General features: G+C 33.7%; 1 protein-coding gene across 1 annotated transcript; it reads right to left on the bottom strand.

Moving 5' to 3' along the window:
* Positions 1-1,887: 1,887 nt before the first annotated feature.
* Positions 1,888-12,145, bottom strand: LOC148617790 (proteasome subunit alpha type-7-like). The gene is made up of 6 exons (XM_088585349.1): positions 11,987-12,145; positions 8,584-8,710; positions 7,853-7,977; positions 5,666-5,788; positions 3,286-3,468; positions 1,888-2,060 (listed from the first exon to the last, which is right to left on the bottom strand). The coding sequence occupies exons 1-6, from the start codon at positions 12,086-12,088 to the stop codon at positions 1,968-1,970; spliced, it is 753 nt and encodes a 250-aa protein (XP_088441475.1). The 5' UTR covers positions 12,089-12,145; the 3' UTR covers positions 1,888-1,967.
* Between the last annotated feature and the right edge of the window lie 6,077 nt (positions 12,146-18,222).

Here is an 18,222-nt window from a genome sequence, read left to right as displayed (position 1 = left end):
AGGGGTGCCGTTTATAATTGAATCAAATTGCAAGGCCGTTCAGTGAACATGGTATATCCAAAAAAAAAAAAAACTTGAGATTTCAAAATCTTTTTGGCTGTTAGGCGGACAACTTTGATCCATTAGTTCAATTGAAGTCTAGATTTGAAGTTCTAGATTTTGTAATTATAAGGCAGTGTGTGAAACATAGTCAGCAAAAAGTATGATTTGTTTCAATTATTTCTACTGCAAAAACAAAGGAGTACATTTGTCACATCATTGTATGTTTAGACAGATTCATAACGTTGAAATGCACTGCAAGGACAGATAAAAAGGCAAAAGTTTTCTATTAAACTAAAAAGCTTTCTGTAAGAAGTACAAAGTGATTCACCGAGCAAGAGTACCTCAATAATTTGTAAGCTATCGAAAAGCTTGATACAAAATCTCTACAGTTAATTGTGTATAAGGAAAATCTACCATACGGAATACCGGTAAGTAGTTATTGTCAGATTTTTAAAGATATCAAATTCTAGTAGTAAGTCAAACACACAGACAGGCAATGCCTTTGCGCAACTGCTTTTTAATAGGACCTGGACCATTTTCTCTAGGATTCTGACCACCAGTAGGGCCAATATCAAAACATTCAAAAAACAAACTTTTAATTGAGATCTGTAGAAAAAACACTTAAGTGTTACTACAAATGCAAATTCGTGAAAAATCCGATTTTTGATAAGTACAAAAATCGTAACAAAAATTGTTGAAAATACACTTTTGACCTATTTGCTCTAAATTGGACACTTTCAGTCAGGTATTTTCAAAGTAGCACCTTCACAACAATTATAGTGTAAGATTTTGAGTTCTGTGATTAAAGAACATGTCTTCTGATATTGTAATATGGTTGATGATGTGCTTTTGGATGAAAATGCAACTTTTTTAGTTAAAAACACCAAACAATTATGCATTGATACCTTATATAGCTCATTAGACACAAATAAATTGTAGCGTCCCTAGCCCATTCATCTGATAGTTGTACCAACATTATAATGTGTGGTAAAGGTTTTTTGTTTAACCCCAATTGTTTTTTTTATTTTCATTTAATGGTTTTGGTCAAATTATCATTACAATAATGGCATTTATCAACTTCAGGAACTATTTTCTCCTATTTTGTCAATAGACAGTTCGCATTTTCATGATTTCATGTTGTAACACCTATTGTCAAGGAATTCCTCAATCAGCCAAAAAAAACAAATGAACGGCAAAGTTGGCCCAGGTCCTTTTTGAACTGATTGAATTCTAGCATTTCCATTAGTGCAACATGAACTTTTCCATTCACAACTGATATTGAAGGTACCAATTTCATGTCTACAACTGCTTTTACTTGTCAACTGCTAAACGATTTTTTATGATTTGTGTACATTCTCCAATACTTTTAAAGTTAATGACCTTATAGTGCTGACCACTGTGAGACTAACATAAAAGAAAGTGTCTCTTATTGCAGATTAATATGACCACAGAAGTCAAACACTGAACAGTTCAGACAATTATGAACGCAACACTCAAAATTGAAACAGCTCAGAACAGACACAGGAGACAGTATCTACATATATAAGAGACAAGCAAGGAAAAGATTGATCAAAGAACTTAGAATTTGTAGTTAGACCAAAGAAATTTAAAAATACATAGTTGAAAAAAAATACTTATTTTTTTACCTTTTTTTTTGCCTTCCTTAAAAGGTTAGGGGCATAACCTGTCAAATTCATCAAAACTTTCCTTTTGTGGCATAAAACTATGTCTTATAATTTAATAGAGATTTCATACACTTTTACTTGAGTTTCTGCAGATGGATGGTATACCATAATACCCAGATCAAAAGATACATGTAAAAAAAAGTTGTCAATCAAGACGTAATTACAAATTCTTAATTTAATGTTATGATAACAATGAGAGAATGAACAAAGATGTAAAACATGTCTATAGCACTATCAATATCATTGTTTCTTTTGTTTTTTCTTCTCGGCCTCTTCTTCTTTCTCTTTTTCTATCTCTCCTATATATTTCTCAATCTCATCTAATTCTAGCATCTAGAAAACAAGAACAAGATTATCAGTTTGTTTCAATTAATATATGAACTATCCTTTCAGTATTCCTAGACCTTATAACAGATAGCTAATTAGATAATATGGAAATAACTATATCTTAAGCTATGAGAGGACTCTTCTTATAAAGATAAAGAGTAATCAAGGGAACCAAGATTATAGTAGAAATTAAAAGAATGTAATCCAGGGACAAAAATCAGAGAGACAAACACAACAAAGAACATAAAATAATCAAAATAATACATACAAAATAACAAAAGTAAATGAGCAACTTGAATTTGACTAAAAACTGTGAGCATGGACCAGGTGCAGCAGTAGGGTAGGCGTCCTCTGCTTTTCTAGAAACATCCGCCGAGTTGAAAAGTCCAGGGTAGACAAAAGAGGAAGGAAAACTAAGACATGTTAAACAAATCAGTTTTCATGGTGCAGATGGATACACCCTAACAATCCATATGTTCATGATGACGACACTAAAACTTCTGTAGTGATGACTTCAATCTTGTAGCAACATAACCCAGTTCTAGAAGCCTAATTGTAAAAAGTCTAGTGCGATACAAAATGTCTGGGTAGCTACAGCAAGCTCTGGTACAACATATGTGTTGCGATATGAAAACTCCATACGCAGTTGCTGAAAGGATGTTGCCACAGATGAAAGGAATGAAAAGTCATCGCATTTGTCACATAGTTTGGTCAATAGTTTTCTTTAACCATCGATCACTAAGTGTAGGTCAATATAATTATGAGGCTGATGTTGCAGTGTCTATAGTATATTTTATCTTAGATGCAATGTAGTTGCAGTGTCTATAGTATCTTTTATCTTAGATGCAATGTATCAAATCCTCGAAACTAGAATTGTTTAATGATAATATGTCATTTATGAGAATAAAGAATCTAGCTTAAGTTCCTTCTTTTGGATCAGATCAGCTATAAAGTCATCCTCATAAGAGTGAAAGAATAGGTCAGCAAGAACTGTACATTTGAATCTAGGTGTACTGTCTTCTTTGGAGTAACAGAAAAATGTTTAAAGCAGAATTCTTTATTTTGCACATAAAATGTCTAAGGATATTCAAACTATAAATCTACCATTTTTAAAAAAATATTTTTTGTTTCTTCAACTGTATTTTTAATGGGTTTTTTTAGTGGCATAATCCCCAGATGTAAAAGTCTACTAAGTATAAAGAAAACTTTTTTTAGTAATATAAACATTCACCTTTAAAGGCTCTTTTTCTCTCATCACAGCCAACTCGACATTTTTACCTCCTGACTGCACCACCTCCATTAGAGCTTTCAATGCTAATTTGATGCATTCTTTATCATTACCAGAAACTTCTTCTGTGTAATGTTTCTCTAAGAACTCTCGTACTGTTTTTGCACTTCTGCCTATTGCATTAGCCTGAAATGAAAAACTGTGGTGGTTAAGAAACTAAACCAAGGAAGATAACAATCAGCAGTTGATTTCACAAAAAAATTTGAAAGTGTAAAATGTGTTGTATTTAAGGAATGAATGTTATATTTTTTCAGTCTATGATGAAATAACCTCAATCACATAGTGCACACAAAATAATCTGTGTAGCAGATTATTTTCAAGTGTGCACCACAGGCACAGAAGTTCCAAATATATAACAGTCATTTCTTATAATTTAATTTTAGTACTAAAATTTAAGGAATAAATCAGCAAAAAAAGGTTGATGATGTGACAGTCACATTCCAAAATTTGGTCAAAATAGCAAAATAAGAAGTAAATAAACAATAAAAGAAAAAAATTGAAATGGTACAATATGGATTTGAAAATGTGGAAATACATGAAGCCGCATAAAAATCAACTCCCTGCATTTACGACACTTAGCAAAAAATCAACTGCTTGTTGATTAAACCATCAACAAAGATCTCCTACTGATGTACACAACAATGTCTCAACATACATGTATACACAAAAAATTTTGACATCCACAAATTCTGAACTAAATATCTATCTTGTTTCAGGTAATAAAAGTTATTCCTTTAATAACAGTGCAAGTGAAGAGTTCTACTGCAACATGCACATACAAGTAAGAGGAGTGCAGAATGTGAATGAAAACAAAAATTCACAACTTTAATTCAAGAGAATGGCACTTTGTAATCAATGTTGTCCTTTTTCACTTTCTTCATAAATTTAGTTTGGAAGAAAAGAAATATAATGAATATGCCAGAATCTTTATTAAGTTGAAATGCATTTGGAGTTCAAAACACATATATTTCATTTCAGACATTTTAACACTAATCTTGTAATCAAAGAAATATGAATATTGAATGATCTCTATTTCAGACTTCCACTTGTGTAAATAAAACAATTAGTCACTTACAGTGAAAGCTCTTATAACTACATTTATATAAACATACTGGTCAAAGAGAAAGGTGGTGCCTACTTATATAGCATTGCCTTCACCAAATAGAAATACTAGATATTTAACAAAATTCTATGAATGGCATGGAGTAAACAATGGCCAAATATTTTACAAATTGACGATGTTAGGGATGTTAGGTTTGTTAGGTTTGTTAGGTTTATATCCAATTCAGCTCTGAAAATAAACTTGGTCAAATCAACATGGACATTACATAATATATAAGTAAATATGTGCATACTTCACGAACATCCTATTTCCTACAGAAATTGAACCATTTTAATTCAAATAAAAACTTCCTAAATACACTAAACAGAATTAAAAATTACACAAAAAAAGACAAACACAAATAAAATGCAATACCAATATAAAAGGAACAGTCACAACAAAACAAAAATAAAAAAAATACACAAAATAAAAATAACTAAACAAACAAAAATAAAAACGTAAGCGCATTATAAGATGGAGGTGGGGGGCTTTTATCCAGGGGGCTTACGTCCTAGACCCGTAAAAGCTCATAATCTTATTTTGGCCGGGTTCAGTCATTTTTTTTTTCAACACTAAAGTTTAACAATAAGTCTTTTCAGTCAGTCCAAACAAATTTTCACTAAATAATAGGGTCAGAATTTGGTATAAATGAATAAACCCTAGCTTTGTACATTGAAAATTTCCCTTTACTTTTCAATTGTAAACTGGGCATAATATTATTCCTATAATAACAGTGCAAGTGAAGAGTTCTACTGCAACATGCACATACAAGTAAGAGGAGTGCAGAATGTGAATGAAAACAAAAATTCACAACTTTAATTCAAGAAAATGGCATTTTTTAAGTATCAAGCAAAGGGTGAAACACTGTATGAAATAACCACCCTTTAGAAAGTTTATTTGACTATTTGCACCATCAGAATCAAGGAAAAACAAGATGTTCCAGATCATTTAGATAAATTCTTTATATTTCAATGAAATGCACTGAAAATGAACATTTCAAGGGCAGATAACTCTGTAAAAAACATAATTTTTGTAACATTTTATTGAAAAATTTCTGAGCAAATCCTGTGATGCAGAGATAAAATAATGGTCTTTTCAAATGGCAAAAGCATACTTGAGTGAAATTATATTATCAGATCAGTGGGTTTTTACATGCATGTTTTTGTTTTTTCCTATATTACCTGATTCTTGCAAATATTTACACTTAAATGTGTCACTTACTTTCCATTCATGGTATGTTCCTGAGGGGTCTGTCTGATAAAGTCTAGGTGTTCCATCATAGTCGAAACCAATGATCAGTGCAGATAGACCAAATGGTCGCCTTCCATTACTTTGTGTATATTTCTGTTAAGAAAGGTTTTCATGTACAAATGTGTCAACTCATTATTTAAGAACATAATAAATACTACACAAGAATCGCTCACCAGGTTAAATTTTTGCTTTTTAAGGGCAATAATTCTAACAAGGAGTTGTCAGACAATTTTGACTCCATTTGATTCATTGGACACATTTGTAAGCCTTACAATAAGGATTATTTCAGCAATTAAAAGCTATTGGCTAAACCTAACAGATTTGGAGATGTTTGCAAAAAACTGCTGTCTGATCCCATTGTTCTATTTTTAGAAATGGTAGCCATGTTTTTTCAGCAATCAAAAATCTGTCATTTCGTTAAGGATACCCAATAAAACAAAAGTGTCAACTTTCATTGAATTCTGTAGAGCAGTTTCTAAGGAGAAGATTTTTTAAAGTAATAACATCATAAACAGAAAAAAAACATCCAAAAAGGGCAACAACTCTGTCATGGGTCAACGAAATCTGACCACAGATAGATCTCTTCATGCTGAATAATTTTACCCCATGTCAGATTTTGGTTAAACCTAACCGTTTTGGAGATATATGCAAAAATCTGCTGTCTGACCCCATTGTTCAATTTTTAGTAACAGCGGCCATGCTTTATAACAGATAAAAAATCCAAACGATCATTTTGTTTAAGATGCTCTTTAAAACAAAAATACCAACTTTCATTGAATTCTGTTGAGCAGTTTCTGAGGAGAAGATTTTTTAAAAAATAATAACATTAAAAACAGCAAAAAATATCCAAAAAGGGCAGTAACTCCAACATGGGTAAACAGATTTTCACCAAATTTTGACCACAGATAGATCTCATCATGCTGAACACTTTTACCCCATCAGAATTCCGCTAAACCTAAGGTTTTGGAGATAAATGTGGAAAACTACTGTCTGACCCCTATGTTCTATTTTTAGTAACAGTGGCCATGTTTTTCAATGGATCAAAAATCCTCACAACAGTTCTATGCATGATACCCCAAGAAACATTCAAACCAAGTTTGGTTCTAATTAGTCAAGTGGTGTCAGAGGAGAAGAATCTTGAAAGAAATAACATTAGAAACAGCAAAAAACGTTGAAAAAGGGCAATAACTTCAACATGGCTTAATAGATTAAATGAAAATTTGACAGCAGATAGATCTCATCATGCTGAATACTTTAACCCAGTCAGAATTTGGCTAAACCTAACGGTTGTGGAGATATATGTGAAAAAGTACTGTCTGACCCCTATGTTCTATTTTTAGTAACAGCAGCCATATTTTTTGACAGACCAAAAATCCCCACACAATTCTATGAAGGATACCTCAAGAAACATTCATACCAAGTTTGGTTCAAATTGGTCCTGTAGTTTCAGAGTAGAAAAGTTTTGAAAAATTGTTAAAGACGACGACGGATGACGATGGATGCCAAGTGAATGCAATAGCTCACATGGCCTTCGGCCCGGTGAGCTAAAAAATGAGAACAAGGCTCCCTACATTGATACCCCTTTTCTCCCGTTTGACACCAAGTACAGTCTGATTTCCAAACTGATTTGAATCAAAATAGGAGAGGCAAAATGGGAATATATTATAAGGCTTCTGTGAAAGTTTCATTAATTCCATTCAGTGGTGTAAAAGCAGTAATGGAAAAGAGATGGGTATCCCACTACTTAACAAAAGGGCACATATTTTAAAATGTTACAAAGATAGGTACATACACAGATATAAAATAATTCAAGAAATGGAATCTTACACCACACAAGTGACAACATTTCTACACCCTTGATGTTTATTTTTTTAATTTTTCAAAAAGGCTCCACATGCCTTGTTCTTAAATTTGAAAATTAAATGATCTCAAATGTAGAAAAGATTTTTAACACTGAATGGTTTGCAAGATTCTATACCAATACATCTGCTTATCAAAATAATTTGGATATGTACCTAGTCATATATTGCCAACCATTCTAAATGGGCTAGGTATCTAGTTCTGTATTGCCAACTTATTTCAATTTAGCTATGTATCTAATTACGCAATTTCAAACCTATTTCAATAGGGCTATGTATCTAGTTATGCACTGCCAACCTGTTTCAATTGGGCTATGTGTCTAGTTATGTATTCCAATGTCACTGGATCCTCAACTGTCAGTTTATGACTCTGACATTCAACTCTAGCTCTGTTAATAAGGATTCTGGCATCAGCTGTCAATCCTGAAAAATATGTTTAAATGACATGTTGATGCATATGTTTTACTGTTCAACGTCCAAATAAACAGCATTGGTATAAAATACAAAAGATATAAAAACAAGGTTTGTTTAAAAATAGGGCTTAAACTAAAACCAGTATTGTGAGGGGTCAAGTTTAGGGCTTCAAATGCAGAAAAAAATATGAAAATATCTTCAAAGGTTGAAAAGATATTTATTGCCACTCTAAAAGTGGTGCATCATGTCAGTGATCAGTCACAGTACGTCTCTTTCTATACTGTACCTATCCTGCCTAATTTTTGGAAATGAAATTGATAACACACAATTTATTATTATTTTCCTTTGCCTATCACTGCCTTCTGAACTTCAACATTCAGTGATCCACTTTAAGGGGAAATACTTGCTAAATGCAAGTTGAAATTCAAATTTGCTAGTAGGAATTATTTCCACTTGCTAAAATTTCAAGTGGAATACTATATGTCATATAGGTAAAGTCCAGAAATAACCCAAAAAAACTTAAATTCAGAAAGTGTAAATTTTCAGTACTTGCTAATTTTAGCTAGTGGAAAAAATTCTGAAATTCAATCCCTGACATTAACTTTATACATGTACCTGCAAAAGCCAGTGCAACATGATCATCTAACAATGCAATTTTTCTGACAGTTCTATCTTCCTGAAGCTTGGCAACAGCTTTCTTTTCTACACCAAGAACAACTATATTTTTACCTCTGACACCAACCTGCAGAATTCATGTGAACATTGAATCATAACTATCAGATAGAAGAAAAAATTCATAACAACTAAATTTATCAATTCTTCATACACGTATCCATACAATGAACATTATTCTTTCATGACTGCATCTAATGACTATAAATCACATTATATAGAATTTTGAATACATGAGATTTAGTCAACCCAAACCCCAAAAAATTACTTCAGTGAAATAATTGAAAATCCTATATGCACATTATTTATTATGAAATTTGTGAATTCCAAAATAATTAAAACTATCCACTAGCCAAACACAAATTTTACTTGCCTTGGGTGAGTTGTATAGTGGAGGTTTAATTCACTTGATTTAAAAAATGCTTTACAGGGAATGTCTTGATTATCTGGACGAAGGCATCACAAGTCAAAATAGTAATGCCACCTTAAAAGGTTAATTTTAATTGGTGACCTGCCTATGGCTGTGACAAAAACATCTGATTTAAAGCTAGTTCAAATAATCATGCCATCTACATGTAGGACGACAAATTTTTTATTTTGCTTGGTCGCCTCCCTTTGATATAAATGTCAGATAAAAAAAAATGCCTCAGTGAACATCATGATTATCTGGACTATACTACACTACACTTAGAGTGGAATGGTTCTCTAACACTTAAGTCTGTAGAGGTTTCCCTAGACCAATTTAAGCATGGTGCTGCACCATACCCTTCTTCAAGCATCAAGCTGCCTTCATCATGAATTTTACAATGTGCTCCCAGGTAGCAAAACCCAACTTTCAAGTTATAAGATTAATTTAATTAACTTATTTGCATGTTAACATGTACTCCTGTTAAGTTGACACCTATTTATGATACTTTTACAATACCACACAAGGGTGAAGGATGTCTATTGTAGAATTCAGTAAATAAATTGCCCTAGTGTCAAGGTGGGGTGCCCTCAATGAAACCCTCTGTGACAGTTTAAATTACTGAAGTAACCATGCCTTCACAAATTTCTGGGGAAAACATTAGTCTGACTTGAGTGAAACTCAGGTGTTACATTGACACAGTCAGCGTTTAACACCCAAATTCCACTTAGCCAATACCATCTGTTGATGTATGTGATACACAGTGTAAACCAGCAGTTTTAATCTATAACCATGATTTCTTTTCTCTTATCCATGTGGTTATATTTAAGGAATTTTAATGCCAATAGACTTGTAACATGTAGATTGGATGCGGCCTGCAACATGTACCCTGCCATGTTGGGCAATATTATAGGGGGTGCTCTGGCTTCCAAATTTCTATCCTGAGAAAATTTGCCAGCTGCTTATTTTAAAAAATTATAGCCAAAATGAGTGCCAAAATAAATTATTGTATTTTTGGAGATATGACACTTAGTTAGTCCACTGATGAGTTATCTTTGTAAATTCAACAAAATAACCCCTTCATTTATGTACCCAAGTTTCACTCTTGATGCATGTATATAACAGGTTTTTAGCTCTAGTCTTAGTCAGGATCTAAAACCATTAGTCACTTTTTATATGCAAAATAATAAAGTACTACCCCAAAAACAGGTGGTTTATTTCTATCAAGGACTATGTATTACTATGCAAATATAGACATGTTGACCCTTATACTTTATGGTCTAATTAAATTTATTTAAAATTATGATATGATTTTTATCTATAAATTTTTAACAAACTGGATTCTTTTTTCAAGTGATAAAATTTCTAGCAAACTACTATGGACCATTAATTATGTTCCATTTATATTATCCCTTGTACTCCTACTTGATTTTATAATCATAATTACTTATTGCCATCAGTATTTCTTTAATTACATTTCGGGAATTCCTATTCTATTTGTTTCTGGCATTTCGAAGTGTTTTAGACACTTCCTGATGGGATAATCATTGTTAATTGTATTTAATTTATTCTGTTACAAGGTAAATCTGATTCTGATTGTATCTTATGGTTTAAAAGGGCTGTGAAGTCTGTATGTAGGCATGTGCACATGGTCATGATTGTGTTTACCTTTGACCAGATCATTAGTTTTGATTGGCTCAGTAATATATTTACATCTGTTTGATTCACGATCACCTGGTCTAATTACATTTGATTGGTTTCAGTTGTAAATTGGTTATGGTCATTCAACTCTGATCAGGTGTCAACACAATTGTTTAATTAGAGAGAATATCCGTTGCTGTCAAACTTTCTGTCGGTTTTATTTTTAATATACAAAACCTAGGCGCAGAGAAAATTGCCAACAGGTTACTTTTAGTCACCAGATCTAATAAAAATCGCAAATTGTAACATTGGTGTAACCCTCCTCTGTATCCGTTTCAATGCCAACTAGTAATTGTAGGGAATGTAACATAACGACTTGATTATACAGGTAAATATTGGCGAAGCCCAGTGCGATCCACGAATAAAAATGCCAGAACAAGATCCGCTTAACTCCAGAATTTCCAATTTTTGCCCAAAAAAATGCTAGGTCTGCAAATCCCCTTGAAAAAATAGGGTTGGTCGGGAAACCGGAAACACATGTATTTTTTCATTTGGCCTTATATTTGTCAATTGTTAATTCCACATGCTAACTGTCGAAACCCCTGTTTAATTGTCTAGACGGCATGGATTCAACGATTAATTTGTATTACTAGTGTAGACTTCAGCAACTGGATTGAGAATTTTCACAAGTGCTCTGGACTTCAGTTGTGATTTTTCAGGGGTCCCCAATGAATTTAGGAGGTCATGGACCTGGGAGCTCAGATCCTCGAGAACAATATCAGTGTCAGTATTGTCGATAGAGATCAATGAGATTAACTTCACTGTGCATGGTGAATTCTACAGTGATTCTGCATATACAATAAACAACCAGAATATACAATGTCCCAGCTGGGTGGGTTTAACACTCAAATTTCACCAAGAAAAAATTGGAGTGACAATGTTTAACCAAATACACACATTTAAAACTTTAAGACTTGAATGTTAGAGAAACAAATGTCCTTGAGTATACTGTATTAAAAGCAATAATATAAGTCATTACTGTAATGATAACATTATTATCGGGGCTAAGGCTCCATCCGTCTCATATATAGGTGATACTGCAAAGGAGAGAGAGTAATAGGAAACAAGGAATCTAAAAAATCTTTCACCTAAACTATTCGAACAGTTCTGCGAACAATAAAATCCAATGAAGAAGAAATATCACAACAATGACGATGCAAAATGGCATAGAATGTATTCGAGAATTTGTGAATGCCATGCATGATATAGTACGTTTGCAACATGATAAAATAATTTTACCGCTAACGATCCTTTCTTGACAGCTTCTTGTGCATATTCGACTTGAAACAAGTGCCCATCGGGCGAGAAAACTGTAATTGCTCTATCATATCGGGCTGTCATGTTGCTGAGTAAATTTTACTGTCCCGCACTGAACCGGCAAATCAATGTCAAAGAAGCGTTTGGATTACAATCTGGCTTGAAACCAATGAAATAGAAAAAAATGAGTACAGCAACGAACAAATTTTCTGTATAAATTACACAGAACGGCGCAATAAGCTTTCACAGGAATATACATAAGTATAAAGAATTTTTATATATAATTCCTCGTCAAAAGAAGTGTTTAAACCCATAATTATACACTTTCTTAAAGTAATGTGTGTACTTTTTGTTTTATTTTGTCATACTATTATTTTTGGTTATTGTTTGAAGTTTAATAAGTAAAATGCGCTTATTATTATTTTACAAACAAACATGTGGCCTTTATTCACCAAACACAATACTTGTGTCTTTAGAAAAACTTCATATTTTTTTACATTGTATATATAAAATTATTATTTAAAAAATAATTTTAGACTCAATGTCGAATGAACCCGGAAAGTGTAATGTAATTTCTCGTGACCGATATATTTTCTCATGGACTTCATATTGCACACCCTGAATTCCCTCACTTTTTTTCAGCAATACAGATTGAAAAAAATGAAGGGATTATATGGGCTCCATTATTTTGGGGCATTTAATATCTAACACATGCTTTTGTCATATTTATTCACAAGACACTGATTTTGCATGCTTTAAACAGGGACTACAGAACACTTACGAATCTCATTAGTAATATAAAGTCCTGGTTTAAACTGATGATAATTTTTGTCAAGAGAATCAAGGATTTCCCATGATTTCAAAGGATCAAATATGAATTGCTGGTTTTATAATCACGTGTTCTGAACCAACTTCTAGGGGTTAATTAAATGTTTTAACCACGTATTTTGGGGGTACATTTTCTAAGTGATATAGGTATTGTGTTGAAATTTTTTATCTCTTAGATTGAGGCTACGTTCGTATGGATAACCAATAAACCAATAAAAGAATACCAAGACAGCAGCCCAACCGCTAGTAGTAGGACATACTTGGCCAGGTATCCCAAAGGCTGGGCTCCAACAGTTGGTTCTACTAACCCACCGACATCGACCGTGAGAGATCTGTACATATTGGTAAGTAAGGGTAACAACAAAATTACCGAACATTAATCCAATTCATAATCAAGTCCAAAATAAAGCAGGCAAAAATATATATTACACCTCCGGGGTAGCTGGTACCGCAATGGTCCTGACTTGGCACATGACTTGTGTTCTTTCCCTTTTGTAAAGTTATCAAATAAAATTGTTGTAAACTAAACATGGTACATACATTTCAAACGAAATGGTGGGTTAAATCTAGGTTTTACACCGCCTTAAACCTCCTTCTGCCATTACGGCGTGAATATACCATTGGTGATTAAGAGGTATTTGCATGCTATTATCATAATTGTTAAATCAGCTATCACGTACATCAGCACAACAATTTCCCCCCAAAAAAACAACAAAAAAAACAATCATTACGCTTTTTTTTAAGAAAAAAAACCTGAATATTTTTCAACCAATAACTGCATGATATCTAAAAGGAATCCGGCAAGAGACCTTTTAAGACGCATTTCCTCATACCCCTGATTCAGAAGTCTGTTACACAGATGTTTATGGCGTTCAAGGAAATCGTAGTAGTTAGTACTTGCTCTAGCGTAGCGAATCAATTGTGAAAAATAAACACCATATGCAGCAGGTCAAAATCTGTATCACGTGCTGTGTATCAACCTGAGACTCCTATATCACCACAAGGGCCACCGATCCGCCTGGTGATATAGGTCGAGGGTTGATACAGCATGTGATACAGATTTTAACATGCCATGTTCATTATATCATATATTTTAACCATAATTCAAGTATAAATATAGCCTGTGAAGGGTTGTGATATAAGGTATGCAGTATAGGTCTAGGGTGTGATATAGGGTATGCGATATAGGTCTGGAGGTGTGATATAGGGTATGCGATATAGGTCTGAAGGTGAGATATAGAGTATGCGATATAGTTCTGGAGGTGTGATATAGAGTATGCGATATAGGCTAGATAATATAGGGTTTAAACAAACACCTACAATGCATATACAAAAAAGTTATATTTTTATCTAAATATACGATATAAAGGGATATTGCTGCAGAGGTAGGGACAATTTATGATATTAAAATCAAAGTCGTCTCTTTGATCATAAATTTTAATGCTGAGATAACCACTGTTGTCAAATTCGAGATGTATGTCCAAAAAAGATGCAGAACAAGCCGGTTTTTGTAGTCTCATTTAACTCGAGCTCTGGTAGATATATTGACGGTAACCATTTACCAAAAGAAGGGTTGTTGATGAATAATTCATCATCAAAATATCTGTATATAAAGTTAAAGGGTTTAGCATCTATTATTTTTTTTAATTCTTTATAAGATCCTGAAGAATTCAGTCTCGTATGAACATAAAAACAAATCGGATAGGAGAGGAGTACAGTCAGTGCCAATTAGAATACCAACCTCTTGTTGAATAATAGCTCCTCCAAATGTGACAAATATGTTATCAATGAGGAAATCAAGCATATCGCAAATCTGCTTATCTGTGTAGCACACTTTGCCCATCTGCGATGTGTAATATGTGGAAAAAATATACGGAATTGTAACCAAGAACAACGTAATTATTTGAAACAGCATAAGAATAAGTCGTTTCAAATGGGATATTAATATATCATGTGGTAACGTACTGTAAAGAGTTGAGAAGTCAAAAGTTTGGAGAGAACTAATATCCGAAAAGCTGCGAAAAGATTTTAGGTTTTGAAGTAAATCTTGAGAATTTTAAAGTATCTACATATGATTAATGCCACTACGTACGGTTGATTGATTGATTGTTGGGATTTAACGTCCGAGCATCAATATTTCAGCTATATTCAGACGATGAACATGAAGTGGATGTAAAATGAACATGAAATGATGATGACATGAAAAATGGGATGGAACACAAGGATAATGGGGTCGACAAATTTTGATTGCCACTGGAAACAGGGAGAGGTGGGTAGGTTCCGGCAATTTAGCCTCTGTGGGGAGCCTATGGTTCCTACTCCGGGAGAATACCACAGTAGGGTTCTTTAACGTGCGAGGAACGTGGCATCTTTCCCAACACGGTGCACCACTATGGTTTGCGGTCAGGTTTTCCGTATTATAGCCTGACAACCCCAGCATGTAACACACCAGCGGTACCCCCATTCCACCACCTGGGGCACACAACCCAGTTGCTCTGTGGGCAGAGCGTCCTAGCCCCCGGCTAAGGTTCTGAGCACTATTTAGTCGCCTTTTACGACAAGCTTAGCGCTGCTGCAGGCCTATTATTTTGACACCCGGACCTGCACGGATGCACTACGTACGGGGTGGTTTTGTACTCAAAATTCAATTTTGTACAGACAAAATTTTGTTCAACAAAAATGAATTCAGATTAACAAAATTTACAACATACTACAAGTTTTCAATTTTGTGTCACAAAAGTAGATTTTGTGAGAGTCAATTTTGTATGCAAATTAGTTTACAAAATCCTTTGAATATGCAAGTAATTTCTCTCATCACGATTTTGTAAGAAGGTTTCTCATTGGACATAGTAACCGCGGGTCTCGCACACGCTGGTTTCCGATTTCCTCGAGCTACGCAGGACGGTTAAGGCCGTTTTAAGTGAAATTAAAAACAATCTTTTAAGTTGCTTTCTACATTAAAACTGTTTTGAAATGACTAAAATTGCTATTATACGTTTTTTTATGAGGTTTGTTTTGATAAAAGAGGTTTTAAGCTACGCGATTTTTCTACTTTTCATTTATTGGGATTTTCCCAGGTGAATCACGTGATAATTCCTGACATCCTCTAGCTCAATTATAAAATGCTTTTACCCGACCTATTAATCAGAAATTGAATTTCGTCTCACAGAATTGAATTTTGTGACACAGAATTGACTTTTGTGACACATAATTGAATTTTGTCTCACAGAATTGAATTTTGTCTCATAAAATAAAATTCGTCATTACAAAATTGAAGTGATCATAAAACAAGTCTGTGTAACGTTGTTTGGTACGACAAAAATGATTTTGTTGTGACGGAATTCAATTTGTGTACACAAAATTGATTTTGATTACAAAAGATCAAAACCCATTCGGCGCCCCTTACTACGAGAGTACATGGTATTGCAACAAGCTTGCTGCCCATCATTCACTGCGGACAATATCTTTGTAAGATGAATTGACATCTCCTTAATTCGTGGAGCAAGATGAAGATCTTGCTATATACCTTTCTTTGTATGGATTCTTATGAAGTTTGGGTTTTTAATACAAATACTTAGGTAAGTCCTCACATTTTGCTTTGATGTTGAGAAAAGACATGAAGAACTTATGATTGTTTAGGATTTCATCTTTGTCAAAAGCAGTACGTTTGCATGTGGCATTACCTGGGAAGTTACTATCAATGCCCAATTCCTTAATAAAGCATTTGAAGTAATGCGCTTTACAAACAAATACAATGTTTTTTGAAGCTTTGTCCGCATTGACGATAACATATTTCTCATGTAGTGAGGAAAGGCATTCAAGTGCCTCACGATCGTTGATTACGGACTTGGGTCAATTTTGGTGGAAGGGGGTTCGCTGGGCCCCCTATCAATTCGCGCCTGGACACAGTAGTCGGTTTAATTAGCGTTTCATGGTAGAAAGCCATCAAGTTGTCTAAAATATACAACTCTTCCGTAGTGACACAGGGTGACCCGTCTATAGTGTCTATGTGCTATTCGGGCTGCATATTTGATAATGCATGAGAGAGAGCCCCTGTGGTGGGAGAATGCCACTGTGGCAGTGTTCATATATACTAGTTGGGCTGCATATTTCATATTGGGAGCAAGCCCCCTGTGTAGTGGTCGAGAATCCAAGAAATTATCGTTACTTTTAACTTAAATTGGAGTCTTGGGGGTCGAGACAAAGATAAAAAAAAATAAGAAAAGAAAAACCTATAACATAACTACTCGGAAAAAACATATCAGTTTTAGAATGCAAATGCATACATGTGAATTATCAGTGCATGCATAACAAATTTCATGCCAGATAGGGGTTTTTAGACGGTTGAACACCCCCTTTTTAGTGTAAACATATTTAATTGAGAAATTCAAACAATAGTATAATAACATACATATAATGTAAGCAAAGGATTCGGAAACATGCTTTATAAGCTTTTATAAATCCGTTTCCTAGGTAACTAAATGACAAATTTGTATAAATAGCGCATGCTCGTACTCTAATAATATTTACGAACAATTAAATAAAATATGATGAAAACTTAGATTTTTGGTACACAATATGACATAGAAAATGAAGATGAAAAAGAGAGGGAAAATGACTTGCTGTGCAAAAGTACAGTGAATGTTAGTTTTATTAAAATATACAAAACAGTCAAGTAAATCTCTTACCTATGATAATATACAACTGAGTGGAGTTAAAAATGGCAATGTTTAATCATCATTCAGTTGGTTAGATCCAAACATTATAAGATTTGTATTGATTTCAACAGAGATTTCTGCTAGCGAGGCTAGAAGTTCAGTTCTTAGAGTTCGATATTTTGGACAGTGGAATAAAAAGTGATTAGTGGTTTCAACTTCGCCACAAGTACAATTAGGTGAATTGACAAGATTTAAAAAAAAATAAATGGGAATTAAGGGCACTAGAATTCAATCGTAGTCGTGAATGTAGTATTTGCCCTAACCTTGTACCGGTATAATAGTAAGGTGGCACTTTATCATTTTGACAACGGATTAGGCGCTTAAAGATTGCAGTAGAATCTACTGACTTGACATTTACATCTAATTCGTTCCACAGTTTTACTGTTGAAGGTAAAGAATAGTCTGCGTAAAGATTAGTGCGAGTAAAAATGTTAGCGGTATTATTTACTTGTCTAGTACTATGATTGTGGCGATTTGCAATTGTATCAGGGATAAGATCTGATAGGTAATTGGGTGTTTTGTTATTTAACATTTTATGGAGAAGAACAAGTTTATGAGTTTTACGTCTGGAGCCCAAAGTTTCCCATTTAGTTTCTTCATAAAGTTTTTGTAAAGAAGTAAGCCTTATCCCACCAGTAACAATTCTTGCTGCATTTATTTGAACATTTTCTA

This window comes from Perna viridis, chromosome 5 (assembly GCF_037379345.1).
Source record: "Perna viridis isolate PV_CMFRI_1.1 ecotype Kerala chromosome 5, ASM3737934v1, whole genome shotgun sequence".
Classification (NCBI taxonomy): domain Eukaryota; kingdom Metazoa; phylum Mollusca; class Bivalvia; order Mytilida; family Mytilidae; genus Perna; species Perna viridis.
The sequence above is the reverse complement of the archived record's forward strand: the minus strand, read 5'-3'. Positions and strand labels throughout refer to the sequence as shown.

What these genes read in the sequence shown, in the direction of transcription:
- LOC148617790 (XM_088585349.1), bottom strand. Translation starts at nt 12,088, where the DNA reads ATGACAGCCCGATATGATAGAGCAATTACAGTTTTCTCGCCCGATGGG. An exon ending in TGTTGCACTGGCTTTTGCAG is followed by an intron (nt 7,978 to 8,583) that starts GTACATGTATAA and finishes CATATTTTTCAG; the next exon opens with GATTGACAGCTGATGCCAGA. An exon ending in ACATAGCCCAATTGAAACAG is followed by an intron (nt 5,789 to 7,852) that starts GTTGGCAGTGCA and finishes CTTTCTTAACAG; the next exon opens with AAATATACACAAAGTAATGG.